This window comes from Bactrocera tryoni, unplaced genomic scaffold (assembly GCF_016617805.1).
Source record: "Bactrocera tryoni isolate S06 unplaced genomic scaffold, CSIRO_BtryS06_freeze2 scaffold_25, whole genome shotgun sequence".
Lineage (NCBI taxonomy): Eukaryota > Metazoa > Arthropoda > Insecta > Diptera > Tephritidae > Bactrocera > Bactrocera tryoni.
This window is the reverse complement of record NW_024395977.1, coordinates 3,003,879-3,021,000: the sequence shown is the minus strand read 5'-3', so window position 1 is coordinate 3,021,000 and position 17,122 is coordinate 3,003,879. Positions and strand designations below refer to the sequence as shown.

The 17,122-nt window shown below is 34.3% G+C and overlaps 1 protein-coding gene across 1 annotated transcript in view; it reads right to left on the bottom strand.

The window, feature by feature from the left end:
- Nucleotides 1–16,314, bottom strand: part of LOC120780383 — a 374,181-nt gene extending 357,867 nt beyond the window's left edge. The window contains exons 1-2 of the mRNA XM_040112670.1: nucleotides 16,278–16,314; nucleotides 10,868–15,091 (exon numbers count right to left, since the gene is read on the bottom strand). Of these exons, the coding sequence (XP_039968604.1) occupies nucleotides 10,868–15,091; nucleotides 16,278–16,314 (4,261 nt within the window). The remainder of the gene's footprint in view (nucleotides 1–10,867; nucleotides 15,092–16,277) is intronic.
- Between the last annotated feature and the right edge of the window lie 808 nt (nucleotides 16,315–17,122).

The following is a 17,122-nucleotide window of genomic DNA, read 5'->3' as shown; positions in this document are numbered from 1 at the left end:
ACAAAAATTTGATGTGCCGAAAATGAGGGCTGTCTTCCTGCCTATTAAAAATTCTTAAAGAAAAATATGTTCTAATTCTTACAAAAAGTATTTTAAAACGTCGGGTTGTGAATTTTCGCAGCAATAAAAAGCTCTACAATTTTTAATGTAAACTCTATTATTAACACTAATATGTATTCTTATTAAAAACTTCGACATATCTTTCTTTTCAAACTCAATTTCCAATTGATATTTTCCTATAACGGCTAACGAGCTGTCAATTTGTATATGTCAAACGACAAATTACCACCCAGGATTGTATCCTACTGCTTGCAAAAATTTGAAAATACTTGAAGCGTGTTTAAAAATTGCACAGAAAAAAACAACTGATTTAACATTAAACAACAACTAATATCCCAATAAAATTGAACAGATATGCAAAGTAATTCAATATAATCACTTAAATAACGTAAACACTTGCATTATTTAATATCTTTTAAAGTCTCGATCATCAAAATTTAAAATTTATATGTAGTTTAAATGCTAACACAACACCTTGATTACCATGAAAGTAGCAAAAAAAGTGTAACACAACAAGAGGTGAGTATATGTATGTAAACAAAGAAAAGGTTTATTACTGTATATACTGAGCTAGAAGGGAAATAGTGACCGAGCGTCTTGCATACATAGGAGCGCTTGGGCAAAAAGCGAAAACTTTGAAGCGCGATTTCTCGGTTTTTCATTTTTACGATTATTTTTAAATGGCGGGCAGGATAGAGAAAAACTAAACGTCGTATGGAATTGGGACAAAGTTTAGTATCTTTGGCATACAATAATCTTCTATTTAAACTAAAAAAAAACTGAGAAAAGTCCAGTTTGAACATATTTTTAAACAACATTAAGTAAAATTTGTTGGTCAAAAACCACAATTTTTGGTAAATTTTTAAAAAATTTGTAAAATTTTACACTTTTTTTTTGAATTTTCTTAGTTTAACTAGAGGATAAAATATTAAAAAATATGAATCTCATTGAATTTTTTGTTTTGATAGTAAATGCGACCTGCATCCTGCCCGCCGTCCGAAAAAATGCACATGTGAGATGCATCGAGCAATTGCTTCCCAAAGGCAGAATATCAAAGATTTCGTATCCAAAATATTTATGAAAGATGTTCAAGTATATACATATGTAACTATAAAGCCTAGAATCAATTATTTCTTTCCCTCCCAAAAAAATCCTCAAAAAAATCAATTTTTTGAAGCCTCTACAACAGGCTCCCCCCTTAACACTTGCAATTGTTCGTCCGCGATCTTACTGTTCGGCGACTCGAGATAAATGAGATTTTGTGTGCACACAGCCATAGATAAGTTGATCAGAATCTCCTTTCTTGCTCTCTCGCTTGTCAGCTGGCAGCGGACCCTGATCTTTTTTCTGAGCTGGCAACAAAACACAATCAGTGTCCCGTCAACCAACAGTTAGTGAAAAAGGCGGGATGCCAGAAGAACAGCGCTAAAACGAACTGCCAAAATTAGTGCGTTGTTAAAATTTTGTAATTAGATGTCAGTAGTTTGTAAAATTATTTATATATATGGGTGACAAGGCCTACTGGGGAATCGAGCAACCAAAAATAATATCAGTAACGCGCCTTTTGCATACCTCAGTGGTAATGTGAAAACTGCAAAATACCCAAAAATTGTTTATAAAATGCCCAATCTAATATTTTTCAGCAGTAGCATCATTGACAAATGTTATAAAAAATGCGAGTTTTGACAGCTCTCTCTCGAACCAAAGAGATTCGTATCAAGTTATCTATGACACAGCGCCATACACGACACACATGTGTGCACACCGATCGTAAAAAATCAAATATTTTCGCGAACATGGATCGGCACGCGCACAAGCCCATACACGAGTAAATCGCAATCACACACATACGGATCGAACGCATATGTGTGTCGTGTATGGCCACTTTAAGCGAACTATCTATAACTACTAATAATTAAACATACTAGTTAGTATAAATAGAAGTAAGAACCATGTAATAGGTTAGTCTTAAGAGTATAAATAAAGAGTACACATTTCGGTGCAGCTCAAAATATATTCTTTTGACTTCTGGTAAAAATTAATTCGCACGAAGCACTTCCAAGCAAATGGTTGTCTGTTTTTTGGAAAACTGAACATATCGCCATAGAACAACACTGAACAATAAATTTTGAGTGGTATACAACCATTTGTTTGTCAGTTATCTCTCAACATCGATTTGATTAGTAAAGCACCGTAAACTCCTTTTTCTTTTATTTTATTCTCTTACGAGGGGCTAACATTTTGTAACACCCTTGAATTTTGAAAAACAATGAAGATATTATCGCTAATTAAAATTCGTTTTGTTAAGGCCGAGTTCGGGTGTAATCGAACCTAACTAAGCTCTTAATTAAAATACTTATAGCACTATAAGTTGGCATTGGGGATCGCAGTGGCAAGGAGCACTTGTGAGTAAGAAAGTTAAAAAAAAACGTGACTCCACCCTTAAATAGATTTCATGTACATAAGTATCTTCTAAGCCGCGAAAGCTACAACAAGCAAATTCGCTTAGCGCAAATGCTATAAGAATGGTGTGAAAATAAATGAAATCGGATGATAACCCTGCCCACTCCTCATTTAACGGTACTGTTAAAAACCACTAAAAGTTCGATAAATCAATAACTAAATACCCCAAAGACATTGAGTTTTACCCTAGAGATGGTATGAGAGGGCTTTAAAGGATCTTCAATGTATAAATCAATCAACAATATCGGACAATGTGTGAGATAGAATACTTTCCAGTACGTATGTTTGTTAAAAATGAGTTGAATCGGGTCAATACTTCCCTTGGTCCTTATATGAATATTTTCGAATTTCCGGATAACTTTATACCGCATATATGTATGTCAGTTATCTTAATAAAATTGAGAGAGCGTATTTTTCTAGTAACATTGGAGCGGATGTAAATTTGTCATATAACTAACAAGCCTTATGTACCTGAACGTATTTCCTGGCTTTAATACTTGTAAGTTGCAAGAGTATGAAATGTTTGAAGTGTAGCCCTTACTTACTTCTTTAATAAAGGCTTTGACAACACCTGGAGGTATTTTCTCGGTTTTGATTTTTGCCCATTAGCAGTAGTATAAAATGTTGGCATTCTTGTTTATAATGATAATAAAATTCATTTAACATAATCCTGTTCATAGGTATACCACATTAAAGTTTATGGGGGGAAAAGTGAATGTTCTCTCCCATAATTTTTTAATATACATACAGCTTTACCAAGTCTCTTCCTTGGTGGAACAGTGAACTCAAGAATTTGAGAACACAACTAAAGAAGACTTTCAATGAGAGTTTTAGAACCAAAATCTGGCAGCCATATAAAGACAGTATGAAAGAATACAAAAAAGCAGTCAGGAAAGCTAAAAAGGACTCATGGCGATCTTTCTGTACATCGATAGAAAGTTGCACAAAGCCGCCAGGCTGAGTAAAATGCTATCCAAAGATCATATTAATACTGTCTACATTAGGGCGGAGGGAAGTGATTGGACCTCCTCGGCAAAAGAGTCTCTGGAGATAATAATTAAAACGCGTTTCCCGTGAGTCAGCAAACACCTTCAACGAGGGTTCAACCAGAACCACCGCTGAACGCAGCTGACTATCGAAGCCAAATAGTAGACAAAAGAAAAATCAAATACGCCATAAATAGTTTTGCACCATTTAAAGCGGCAGGTCCTGACGGGATTATGCCCATAATGCTGCAAAAACTGGTAGAACCAATGGTTCTAAGGCTAGAAAATATATACAAAGCTAGCATACAACTATCTTACATCCCAAGAAGTTGGAAAAGAAGTAAAGTTGTGTTCCTCCCAAAATCAGGCAGAAGAACACACGAGAATGCCAAGGATTTTAGACCTATAAGCCTTACCTCCTTTATGCTGAAGGTACTAGAAAGGCTAATAGATCTACACGTAAGAACAATAATGGCGGAGAAGTTATCGAAGTCACCAGGTGATAAGTGTAATTGAAAAATCACTACATCACAAACAATACACCATGGCTGCATTTCTAGACATAGAGGGCGCCTTCAACAACATAGAAGTAAATGCGATAATTAATTCTCTGGCACATGGTGGTATAGACGACACTGTGTGCAGATGGATACTATCGATGCTTGAGAATAGGAAGATTATAGCTTCAAACGGCGCTGCAACACAAACAAGCTTTGTGAGTAGAGGAACGCCTCAAGGGGGGGTCCTCTCTCCGCTTCTATGGGTTGCAGCGCTGAATTGTTTACTTCAACAGTCAGCGAGATTATGGAAAGAGCACTTCGTAGGTTAAACCTATGGGCTAAAAACAATGGTCTAGGAGTTAACCCGAACAAAACAGAACTGATGCTATTCACTAGCAGAACCAAAATACCTCAGTTTCAACTTCCGGTACTAAACGGTACAACACTCACTCTATCCCCCACAGCTAAATACTTGGGGGTGGAGATTGACACCAAACTGTCCTGGAAAATAAATATGTAAAATAAATATAGCATACATGGCCTACTATACTTGTAAGAAAATCGTCAACAAGAATTGGGGCATTAAACCAAGTATAATCATGTGGATGTATACGGCTGTCATAAGACCTATACTTACATATGGAGCTCTGGCATGGTGGCCAGCGCTAAACAAACAATACAATATTAGAAAATTAAATGGAATACAAAGAGCAGCATGTGCGGGTATTACGGGTGCAATCAGGTCATGTCCGACTGGTGCGCTCAATGTGATCCCTCATCAACTACCAATGGACATTTTTATTCACAAAACAGCAGCTATTGCGTCAATAAGAATAAAAGAATTGGGAGGTTGGAATCAGCAGAACTACGGACATAGTGTAATTCTAAACAAGTTCACTATTAACAAATCAGACTACATTCTCCCAAAGCTGGATTTCAATAGACACTTCCAGGTGAGGATACCATCTAGACGAGAATGGAGAAGAGGTTCAATGGTAGAGGAAGATACCACCTCAATCTATACCGACGGGTCCAAAATGGACTGTGGAGTAGGCACGGGGGTATTCTCCGCTGATCTAGGCATAGCTCTCTCTATACGTCTACCGAACTCGGCTAGCATCTTCCAAGCAGAAGTGCTAGGCATAGAAAAAGCCTGCGAAGTTCTATTAGAAAACCACGGGAATATACATAAAGCAACTATATTTACGGACAGCCAGGCGGCCCTACTGGCATTGTCTTCACCCATGACAAATTCCAGTACAGTTCACAACAGCAAGAGAGCACTAAGCTCAATAAAAGACAAGCTCCAGCTAAACTTGATCTGCGTTCCCGGCCACAGGAACATTTTCGGTAACGAAAAAGCAGACGAGTTGGCAAAGGCAGGAGCTTTCCTCAATGAATCCAAGGCGGAGCTAATACCAAGCCCGAATTACGATATAATAAAACTCCGGTTTACCGTACTGAGCGGCTTGCCGTCCAGTTTATTAATCATCATTTTATTCTTTACAAAAATCTTATTTCCTAAATTTACCTGAAGCCGTTGTGCTGACTTCACATATTCTTTATAAAAATCTTACTTGCTAAATTTACCTGAAGCCGTTGTGCTGACTTGACATTCCTCAGCATCAACGACCCGGCATATCTTATATATGTACATATGTATGTAGTTGAATCTGAAGATTCAACTTACATTTCAGAGAAATAAAAATATTTAAAAAATACTTGTCTTTTTTGTGTGTCGACGAGTTTGACAGTGGTGGAGTCGTTTGACGACGCAACTCCCCAGCGTTACTGTTTGAACTCTCCTGAGTTCTTGTATTTACAATTTTTATTTTTGTTGTTTTTTCTTTAATATTATTACTAGGATTGCTACTACTACCATTACAATGATTATCAATGATATATTAATACCATATGATACATTTTTATGGTATTTTAATTCTGCAATTTCTTTTATGTTTTCTATATTTTTTATTGCAATATCATTGAATGTTAATTTTGGTGTGTAACTTTGGTTTAATTTTTCGGCAGGGTATATAATTGTATGAATATATTCTGTTTTATTATTTTAAATTCTTGTTTTAAAATTTCCATTTTACAATTTACAAATTTGATTATATAGTTATTTTTTAATACAATTTTTCTGTCATCGCAGTTTTGTTTTATTACATCATTTTTGCATTTCTTATTAATATTGTGTCATCGCTTATTTCTTGTATTGATGTTTTGTTATTATATTTAAATTCGCAAGTATTTGAAAATATGCAGCTTTTACTCAATTTTAGATTTTTAAATGCTTTATTTTCTACATAATCAAAATAGTTTTCGCCAATTTTTATAACGAATTTTTCTTTTTCAATAATTTGTAATTTATTTCTATTTGGCATTGGGGTTATTAATTGAATCTTAGTTTGAAAAAATGTTCTTGGTATCTGAATTGCAAATATTATTGTATCGTTTCTGTATACTACTACTCCTACTTTTGATAATTTTAGTTTGTAAAAATCAATCTCGTATTTTTCAATTTCTTCCCTAGTTAACATACTTGGATGTACCATATTGTATTTAGCCGCCGCTATATTATTTTGTATTTCTTGAACTTTACTTTCTATGAATTTTAGTTTATTCATTTCATCATTATACAAAATTTTACTTTCAATTCTATTTTCCTCTTTGTTTATTATATTTAAAGTTTCTATTATTTGTTTCCTATCTGATTCTATAGTTCCTTTTAATAAGTTTAGTGATCTATTTAAATGTTCATTAATTACTATTTGTTTATTTAAATTTACAATGGCATTATGGCCATTTTCTTCAATAATTTTTAAATGGTTCAAAATGTCTTGTCTGTCATCATCATCCATGACTCCAAACATCCATTTATATGCTATTCCTCCTATATTTATCAAGCCTCTTTTATTTCTCTTTTTGATATTCGGTGTTATTGATGTGATTTTTGCTTTTATATTTTTATTTCATCAAACAACATTTCTTTATTTTCAATATTTAGTTTTTCAATATTTTCTTTAACCTGATCAACTATGTCTGCTATCTTGTTCGGATTTATAGTATGTATAACTGTACTTATTTCGTTAACTATTTCTATGTCCGCTGTTTTATAATTGTATACCCGCATCTTCTATTATTGGTGTAATTTGCAAAAGTGCTGTCACCAATGATATGATTATTGTTAAAAAAATAATTACTATCGTCATCTGTAAAAGTAAAAATGTATAACCGTTTTAGGTTTTGATTTAAAAAACTTAAATTGGATTTTAGTCGCCTCTTACGACAGGCATCTCTTACCATGGGTATATTCTAGAAAGACCCCTTACCCACTGGGGTAAAAAAATCATGTATATATATGTAGAAAAAAAAATTAAATGTTATTATCTCCATTAAATGCCCTTAGACTGAATGAATCGTCATCATCCTCATTTGGATTTTCTATGTTTGCTAATTTCATTGGTCTTTTTATATTTGCCGGATGGACGTTTTGTAAGGGAAAGATTCTGAAATATGGTTGATCCTTATGCCGTACTCTTTTGTAGTTTTTAATTGGTCCTGTTTGTCTGTTTTCTATATATTCTTCTCTGTTTTGATTTAATTTGGCTATTGTTTTCTGTTTTACTGTATTTATTCTATCTTGTAATATGGATGGACAAATGTTTTCTTTGGCGTCCCTTGGAGAACATTTGATAGTTGAGTGGTACCTATCGTTATAGTTGCATATAACAATTTGTATCCTCATTTCTGTTGAAAGACTAGAGTCCTCAATTCCTGTTAGTTTTTCCAACAAGGTTGAGTGCAGTCTCTCAATGTCTGCATTTCCTGTATGGCTATTTGGTTTTGTGTGATGGACTTCTACATTTTCGGCATTTAAATATTTTATTAATTGTTCTGCTCTATCATTCATAAATCTCTTAAAAGTAGCTGGGGCATTTTTCAACCCGAAAGGCATTCGGACGTATTCATATCGTCCTGCCGGAGTGACAAAAGCTGTTTTCTGGATGTCCCTTTCTGCCATTAAAATCTGATGGCAACCTTTTGCTAGATCTATGGTGCTAAAGTACTGTGCTTTGCCCAATTTATCTAAGATTCTTTCAGTATTCGGTAGAGGATACTTATCGCCTACAGTCAATTGGTTTAACCTCCTATAATCAACCACTAGCCTGAATTTTTGTATTCCTGAATTATCTATCTTTTTCGGTATTATAAGAATAGGTGAGCTATATCTACTGTGACTTTTTCTAATTAGATAAGTTTATTGAAATGCTTTAATAATTTTTTCGATTTCCTTTTTCTCATTTGATTTTAAATGATCAAGGTTGATGTTTTTTACTTCACTTATATCTAATGAATAAACTTGCTCTTGCATAGTTTTCATATAGAATGGAAGATTCACACCATTTTTTAAAATTATTGTCCTTTTTTCGATATCAATGGTTTTAACGTTTTTTTTAAAAAAAGGAATCATTTTCTATTAACAAATCATATGGTTTATTAAAAATTACCGTAAAGTTCTACAAATTTCGAGCTACATAGATACAATTCCAAAGAATTTTTTTTCAATTGAGATGTCTTATTAAAAATTTCATAAATATTTAAGATACATACAATATTTTATTAATTTTTATTGATGTCAGCACTTTTGCCACCTTCGCTCACTTAAATAGCGATTATTTCCATTAGCATTAAGGATTTCGAATTGCACTTAACCCTCTCGTTCGAAAAGCAATAGGTGTGTTCGACCAGCTTCTATCCGTCTATTAATGAAATTATCACATTCACACTCGAATATGGCATTTCGTTGCCATAAACGTAACTCTTCCGTATTCATTTGAAAATTTGTTTCAGGTAGAGGTTCAAACAAAAATCCATAATTTCCCTTAAAAGTAGCTTTTATATTTCATATATATAGTGCTATAACTTTACACACATAATCTAAGTACGCAATTTTATATTTTAAAGGAATTTTAACAAATTAACTTCTGTATCTACTGCTGCTTTTTGTTTTTCTTTTCTCGTTTGTTCGTTTCTTTTTCTAATGGTATTGTTTTTGAATTGATTGAAACATTTTACAAAGAAAGTATTGGCTTCAAATAAAACTACTACTTAAATTACTAAATTATTAGTTGAATAGTATTTTACCTTGCTGTTGGTGCTGCTCTTGCTTTTGTTAATGTTGTTGTTGTTGCTTTTTGTTAATGTTGTTGCTGTTAGAAACTTCTCTTCTCCCTGTTGATCATAAATATTTCACTTTCCCTTTGCCGCTGTCAGTAGCTTGAATTTCGTTCACCATCCTTCTCGTGGTTTTCGTCGCCGCCTTCGTTTCCGGTCAGCTCCATCACTTGTAATACTTTTCTGCACTATAGCTGCTGCTGCTGTTGTTGCTGTTGATGTTGTTGTTTTTTTTTTTTTTTTTGAAGATCTTGCTGCTGTCTCCGCTGTTGCTGCTGTTTATATTGCTGTTTGTTTTTTTTTTTTTTTTGTTAAAGCTGCTTCTGCTGTCTCCGCTGTTGCCGTTTTAGTGTTTTCAACAGTTTTCTTTATTTTTTCTCAAAATAATTTTTGTTTTGCACTTTTCACAAATTTTTTCACTTTTTGAATTATGTTTTTGCTTTTGCTATAATTTTCCAACTCAAATGTATTATTTTGTTCTGCTTTGGGATTTATATGATTAGCTGTATCTTTGTCACTTTTCTTTTAATAATGGTACTTTTGTTTAATAATAATTTATTTAGCTTTTATTTAGCTTTTCTTTGCTAGCTGAGCGAAGCTGAGAGAGAATATGGAACCGATCCTACCGACTGCGCCAATTACGATATAATAAAACTCCGGTTTACCGTACTGAGCGGCTTGCCGTCCAGTTTATTAATCATCATTTTATTCTTTACAAAAATCTTATTTCCTAAATTTACCTGAAGCCGTTGTGCTGACTTCACATATTCTTTATAAAAATCTTACTTGCTAAATTTACCTGAAGCCGTTGTGCTGACTTGACATTCCTCAGCATCAACGACCCGGCATATCTTATATATGTACATATGTATGTAGTTGAATCTGAAGATTCAACTTACATTTCAGAGAAATAAAAATATTTAAAAAATACTTGTCTTTTTTTGTGTGTCGACGAGTTTGACAGTGGTGGAGTCGTTTGACGACGCAACTCCCGCTTGGATCGATAAAAGGAGAGATCAATAGACAATTTCAGCAAATTGCAAACAACAGGTGGAAAAACACTACAAAATGCGTCATAACTAAACAATTATGGCCAACATATGACAGGAAAAGAACCAATGACTTATTAAATAGGTCAAGAAAAAGTATTTACAGAATAACAGCTACCACAACAGGGCACTGGCCATTTGGGAACATGCGTCCAAAATGGGATTGCCCTACAACGACATCTGCCGTGGCTGCGGAGTAGCAGGGAACAAGGAAACAATCTTCCACTTTCTCTGCGAATGCCCAGCTCTAGCACAGATCCGACACAAAACACTCGGAATCCACCAAGCACCAAACCTTGAATAGATTTCCACCAAAAGCATATCGGACATAAGTAGTTTCATCGAAACCTCAAAATGGTTTGAGAGAGAAGGTGAAACGTAATAGCAGTTACAGGAGGTTCTACGAATAGTGTATCAAAATGGCACATCAAGTGCTAATTGAGCCCGATAGGGCTGCACTCCTACCTACCTACCTACCTAGCTTTACAAACATATGGAGGTATTTTCTTGGCTTTGATCCTTGCAAATTGCAGGAGAATAAAATGTTTGCATTTACTGGTTTATAATGATAATAAAATTAATTTAACATAATTCATAGGTAATAACATTAAAGTTGTATCATACATACCTTGTTCATGCAAAGTAACGACCGTTTCCAATCCAACGGATTTTTCTTCACATGTCTCGTGAAATATTCCATTAAACAGCTCTCGTTCTATTTCGCTTCTTCCTGCAAATTTAAAGTCCTCTTTTAAAAGGTCAAGTGGTTCAGAATTCCTTTTGGTTTCGTCTATTGGGGTAACGCTTGCTTTGGGAACAAAATCATTGATGGATTCTTCATCTGCTTTAGGGTTTGGAATAACAGATAAGCCATCAACAAGTACACATTTATTTTCGAGCTTGACTGCAAAACTGAGAGTTCCTTTTTCATAATCAGTTAGCTCAGAAAGCTTTGTCTTCTCTTGAACTAGGCTTTCGTCTTCTTTCTCAACCAAATGTGCTATAGGGTTTGAAATATCAGATATGCCAGCAGTAGGCTCAAATTCACTTTCCTGTTTCATTGAAGATGTGAGCGTTTTTTTGTTATCATCTGCAATTCCAGGCATATAAGACACATTGTTGAACGGTTCTTGTGACACGGGCTTTGAAATATCAGATACGCTATCAGCACATTCATTTGTTTTTTTTATTGCAGATGTGAAAGCTTCGTTTGCGTCATCAATTGGTCCAGAATGATTTGTATTTTCATGTACTGTTGTAATGTCTTTAGTGAAAACTAATTTGAAACCCCATTCTCCTCGTGTTATGAGGTTTAAAATATCAGTTATGCCTTCAACAGACTCACTTTCCTCATTCATTGCAGTTTTGACCCTTCCATTGACATCTACAGTTGGTTCAGAAAGATTTTGATTTTCATGTCCTGCTATTAATCCCTGTTTATGAGACATATTGTGAAGTGATTCTTCATGTAGTGCGGGCTTTGAAATATCTGATATGCTATCGATAGACTCACATACATTTACGTTTTCGTTTTTACCTGCGAAAGCCTCTATTACATCATTTATTGGTTCTAAATCTTTTGTATCCTCATAGACTTCGTTTATGGCTTCGTTTTGCGCCAAATTGTTGGGGGCTTCTTTTTGCTCTTCGGACATATGAGCCCCTTTCGCATTATAAATTCGTTCAAAATATTTCTTATTGTCATGAGCTGGAGTTACCGCATTGTGAAGCAATTCATCATAAGCTATCGATCTTGAAATATCAGATATTCCGTCAATCGACTCATAATCCACATAATTTTTTATTTGGAATGCGAAAGCATCATTTACATTATCAGTTGACTCAGAATTATTTGACAGATTAAATATTGTAGTTATGTCTTCCGTATGAACCAAACTTAAACCCGATTCTTCTTTTGTTATGGGGTTTAAAATGTTAGTTACGCCATCAAGAGAGTCACTTTTATTTTCCAGTTTTTTTGCTGATGTGATCGCTTCTTTGACTTCATTAGTTGGTTCAAAATAATTGTGATTTTCATTTCCTGCAAATATTCCCTTTTTATAAGACATATTGTTAGGCGATTCTCCATCTGGTACGAGCTTTGAAATAACAGGTATGCTATCAAAAGGATCACATTCACTTACGATTTTCAATGCAGATATGAAAGCTTTTTTAGCATCATCATCTGATTCAGAAAGAACTGTGGTTATGATTTCCTTGTTAGCCGAAGTATTACGAGATTCTCTATTTCTCAAGGGGTGTGAAATATCAGATATACTTTCAATAAGCTCAAATGCTTTTTTGTTTTCGGTTGCACCTATTAAAGCATCTTTTACAACATCAATTGGTTCAAACCCTTTTTCAACGTCATAAACTTCAGCTTTGTCTTTGTTTTGTGTCAAATGGTTAGGCGCTTCGTTTTGGACTTCAAATGGGGACTGACATCTAACATAACAAGTTGGCTCAAATTGGCTTTTATTGTCATGAATTGTGGTTATTTCTTTTATGAGAATCAAATTTTTACACGCTACTGCGTGATTAAAAAACTTTGAAAAATCGGAAGTATTATCGACCGACTCATTCTCTTTATAGTTTTTGATTTGAGTTGCGAAACTTTCTTTTGCATAAATTTTAGTTACGTCTTCCTTGAAAACCAAATTGTTACGCGATTTTCCATATGATATAGGTTGTGAAATATTAGAGATACTATTAACAGAATTAGGTCTATTTCCGTTGTTGATTGCAGATGTGAAAGCTTCTTTCACATCAACAGTTGGTTCAGAATGACTTTTGTTTTCATAAAATGTGGTTACCCCTTCCTTGTTATCCAAATTGTTACCCGATTCTCTCTGTGATAAGGGTTGTGAAATATCAGGTATGCTCTCAATAGGCTCACATTCATTTCCGTGTTCGGCTTCAGATGTGAAAGCCTCTACATTAGTAATTAAATCAAATTCTTTTTTATTTTTACATACGATAGTTATGTGTTTATTTTGAGCCAAATTGTTGGCCGCTTCATCTTGCACTTCAGATGTATGAGCACCTTTCAAATTATGAATTGATTCAGAATTGTTTTTGTAATTAATGGGTGTTGCCAAATTGTTACCCGCTTTTCCATGAAATATCGATCTTGTAATGTTAGATTTTTTATTAAGTGATTCATATTCGTTATAATTTTTTATTTCAGATATGAAAGCTCTTTTTACATTACTAGTTGATTCCAAATCATTAAAAGACTCACTTTCACTTTCCAGTTTTGTTGTAGATGTTTTCGTTTCTTTGATATCGTCACCTGGTTCAGAGTGACTTTGATTTTCAAATTTTGTATTTACCACTTGCTTATAAGCCATATTATTAAGCGATTCTTCATGGGTTATGGGTTTGGAAATATCAGTTAATCTATCAAAGGCCTCTCTGTCATATTTTTTTTTTAATGTAGATTCGACGGTTTCTTTGATATCGTCGGATGTTTGAGAATGGTTTTGATTTTCATATCCTGTAATTACAACTTTCTTAGAAGCCAAATTGTTAAGGGATTCTTCATGTTTTATTGGTTTGGAAATACTAGTTACGCCATTAAAAGCCTCACTTTCACTTTCCTGCTTCATTTCAGATGTGGCCGTTTCTTTGATATCATCAGTTAGTTCATAATTATTTTGATTTTCATGTTTTGTAATAACTACTTCCTTATAAACCAAATTGTTAAGTGATGTTATGGACTTTGAAAAATCAGATATGGCATCGATGGTGTTTATGGTTTTGACTTCAGAAGTGAAAGCTTCTTTTGTATCATAAATTGGTTCAGAACGATGTTTACTCTCATACTGTGGGGTTACGTCTACTTTATTAACCAAACTGTAGCGGGATTTTCCATAAGACATGGATTGTGAAATATCACTGAAACTATCAATAGACTTTAGTTCATTTTCTTCGTTGATTGCATATATCAAAGCTTCCTTTATATCATCAATTGGTTCAGAATGATTTTTATTTTCATAACCTGTGGTTACGCATTCCTCATTAGCCAAATTGATAGGCACTTGAGTTCTCGATCTTGAAATATCAGATATTTTATCAAGCGATTCATATTCGTTATAATTTTTTTGAGATATGAAAGCTATTTCTATATTGCCAGTTGATTTAGAATTATTTGGCTGATTAAAAACTAATGTTACGTCTTCTGTATGGTCCAAATCATTAAGAACCTTACTTTCACTTTTCTGTTTCATTGTGTGCGTTTTTTTGATATCGTCACCTGGTTTAGAGGGATTTTGATTTTCTATTTTTGCAGATGTGACCTTTTCTTTAATATCATCAGTTGGTTGAGAACTATTTTGATTTTCATATTCTGTTATTACTACTTCCATAAAAGGCAAATTGTTAAGGGATTTTCTACGTGATATTGGTTTTGAAAAGTCAGATATGCTCAAAATAGACTGACATTCATTTTTGGTTTCAACTTCAGGTGTGAAAGCTTCTTTTGCATTATCGGTTGGTCCAGAATGATGTTTACTCTCACACTGTGGGGTTAAGTCTTCCATGTTACCCAAATTATTATGCGATGTTTCGTACTTAGGGCTTATATTTTCCTTAAAAAACAAATTGTTGAATGATTCTCCGTTTGGCATAGGTTTTGAGATGTCAGGTATGCCATCAATAGGCCCACATTCAGTATCGCTTTTAGGTGCAGATGAGAAAGCTTGTTTTACACCTTCGGTTTGTTCAAAATCTTTTTTATTCGCATAAACTGCGGTTATGTCTTCGTTTGGACCCAAATCGTTTTGCAATGCTCGAATATTAATTTTATCTTTCACTCCACATTTGGTTAAATCATCCAAAGAAATGTGAATGCCTGCAAACATAAAGTTATTATCAGAGATTTCTAAGTTTTGAGCCACATATGTACGTTGGTAGGAATAATACATAAGAAAATTTGTTTTGACTCAATCTAGTTTTAATTTTTCGATTAATCATTATTTCAAAATAACCTAACAACATTTTCGGAAATTTACAGTGGCATGAATGAACCACGAAATAAAATGGAGCATGAGTGAAACAAAATTTTAATATTGGTTAAAACTGGTTTATATCTGACCGCATAACCTGAAAATGTTGAACATATGTACATGTGTAATATTATGTATGTAATTTGAAGTACTGAAGCGTAATCAATAAGACACTCAATTTCGAATTTTGTGATGATACGTTATTTTGCATTTCAGGTGACGATTTATATATATACATATATGTATATACATATGTATATTTATTTATGTATTTATATTACATTTTTATTTATATGTGTTATTATATTATTTGGTTGTTCAACTTTAATCGTGTTCATTAGGTTTTTGGCTTGTATGCACGGATTGTAAAACAGTTTATTTCGAGTTAATTGTCGGTTGATTTTATTTATGCACTTAATTTCAAGGGTTTCTCTGACCGGTTCTTCGGTGTTTGGAAGGAAACACAATTTTACTAGTGGTCGAGTTAGCAAGCCAGTTTGTGTTCGTACATCTACTATTCTTATATTCAGTTGGGGGAATGCATTCGTCCTGTATGATGACGCATTCACCCGCACTGGGTTCCTTCTGGATCGTTTTCCACCGATGTCTCTTATGGAGATCTATGAGGTAATATTTCCTCCATCTAAGGCTGAATTCATGATGATGAATTTTGATTTTTTTTCATGGGTTTATTAAATTGAGTGAGTTTCCTTCTGTCTCAGGTATGGCGAGAAGTGGAGCTCCTCTGAGAAAATGACCAGGTGTAAGAGCTGTGAAATGGGAGGGATCTTGCGAGATAGGTCGTGAATTTAGTACGGCTTCGATACGAGAGAGCACTGTAGTAAACTTCTCATAACTCAATTTATGAATACCTGCCGTTTTCTTTAAATGGGACTTAAAGCTTTTTATCTGGATTCCCAGGGTCCGGCCATGTGGGGAGAATATGGAGACTTTAACCGACAATCGATCCCTTGGGTTGCATTTTTTTTAACAAGCAGTACCCCTTCTTTCATGAGTTTTACAAACTCTTACTTTGTGACTCTTTAAGCGCAAACAAAGTCTTTTCCATTGTCGCTCATAATTTTTGATGGAAATTCCCATCGCCCGATAAGGAGTGCAAATGCTGCTAGAAAAGCCGCAGTAGTTCGATTCGAACATAGCTCGAAGTGCATTGCCTTTGTCGTAAACCATACAAGGACAGCCACATACCCTTTACTAAATGAGGAAGATCTTAAAAAAGAGGCCTCAGGATAGGAACAGCAAAGTCAACACCAGTAATGGTAAAGACATAAAAATCGTCTTTTTGATTTGAGGATTTAGTCGCGGTATATAAAATTCTTTTTGGACCATTTGCTTTATCAAGCGATGTTCACTATGCAATGTAAGGTGGTGAAGATATATTATGTAGAAATAAATGAGTAAAACGAGATTTCTCAGGTATAAAAATGGGATGCTGTTCGTTGGCTGGAATTGGATAGTCTTCCATTTTCCCGGATTAGTTCCTTAGTGTCCAAGAATGGATTTAAAACGGTCGTATTTGGAGAAACTTTGATTTTTTCCCGACTGAAAAAGCGAGCTTGTGTATACATGATGAGGCTGATCTTAGCATGTTGCAGGTCGGCGCGCTATAGTTGTGAGGAAGGATCATTATACCAAAGATACATTTTGTGAATTGTTAAATTGAGATGGGATTGGACAACTGAAACAATTATTGATAACAGAAGTGCGCCATTCACTTCGAGCCGTGGCAGGCTTAGTGTTTTCAAGGGTGCAAATTTAGCTTTTCCTTCCAAAAGATGTGAAGATATTTTGTTATCGTACTGAGTGCGTACGTAAATTGTTGCACAATAGGCCTTTTCAGAGGCATCTTAGAAGCC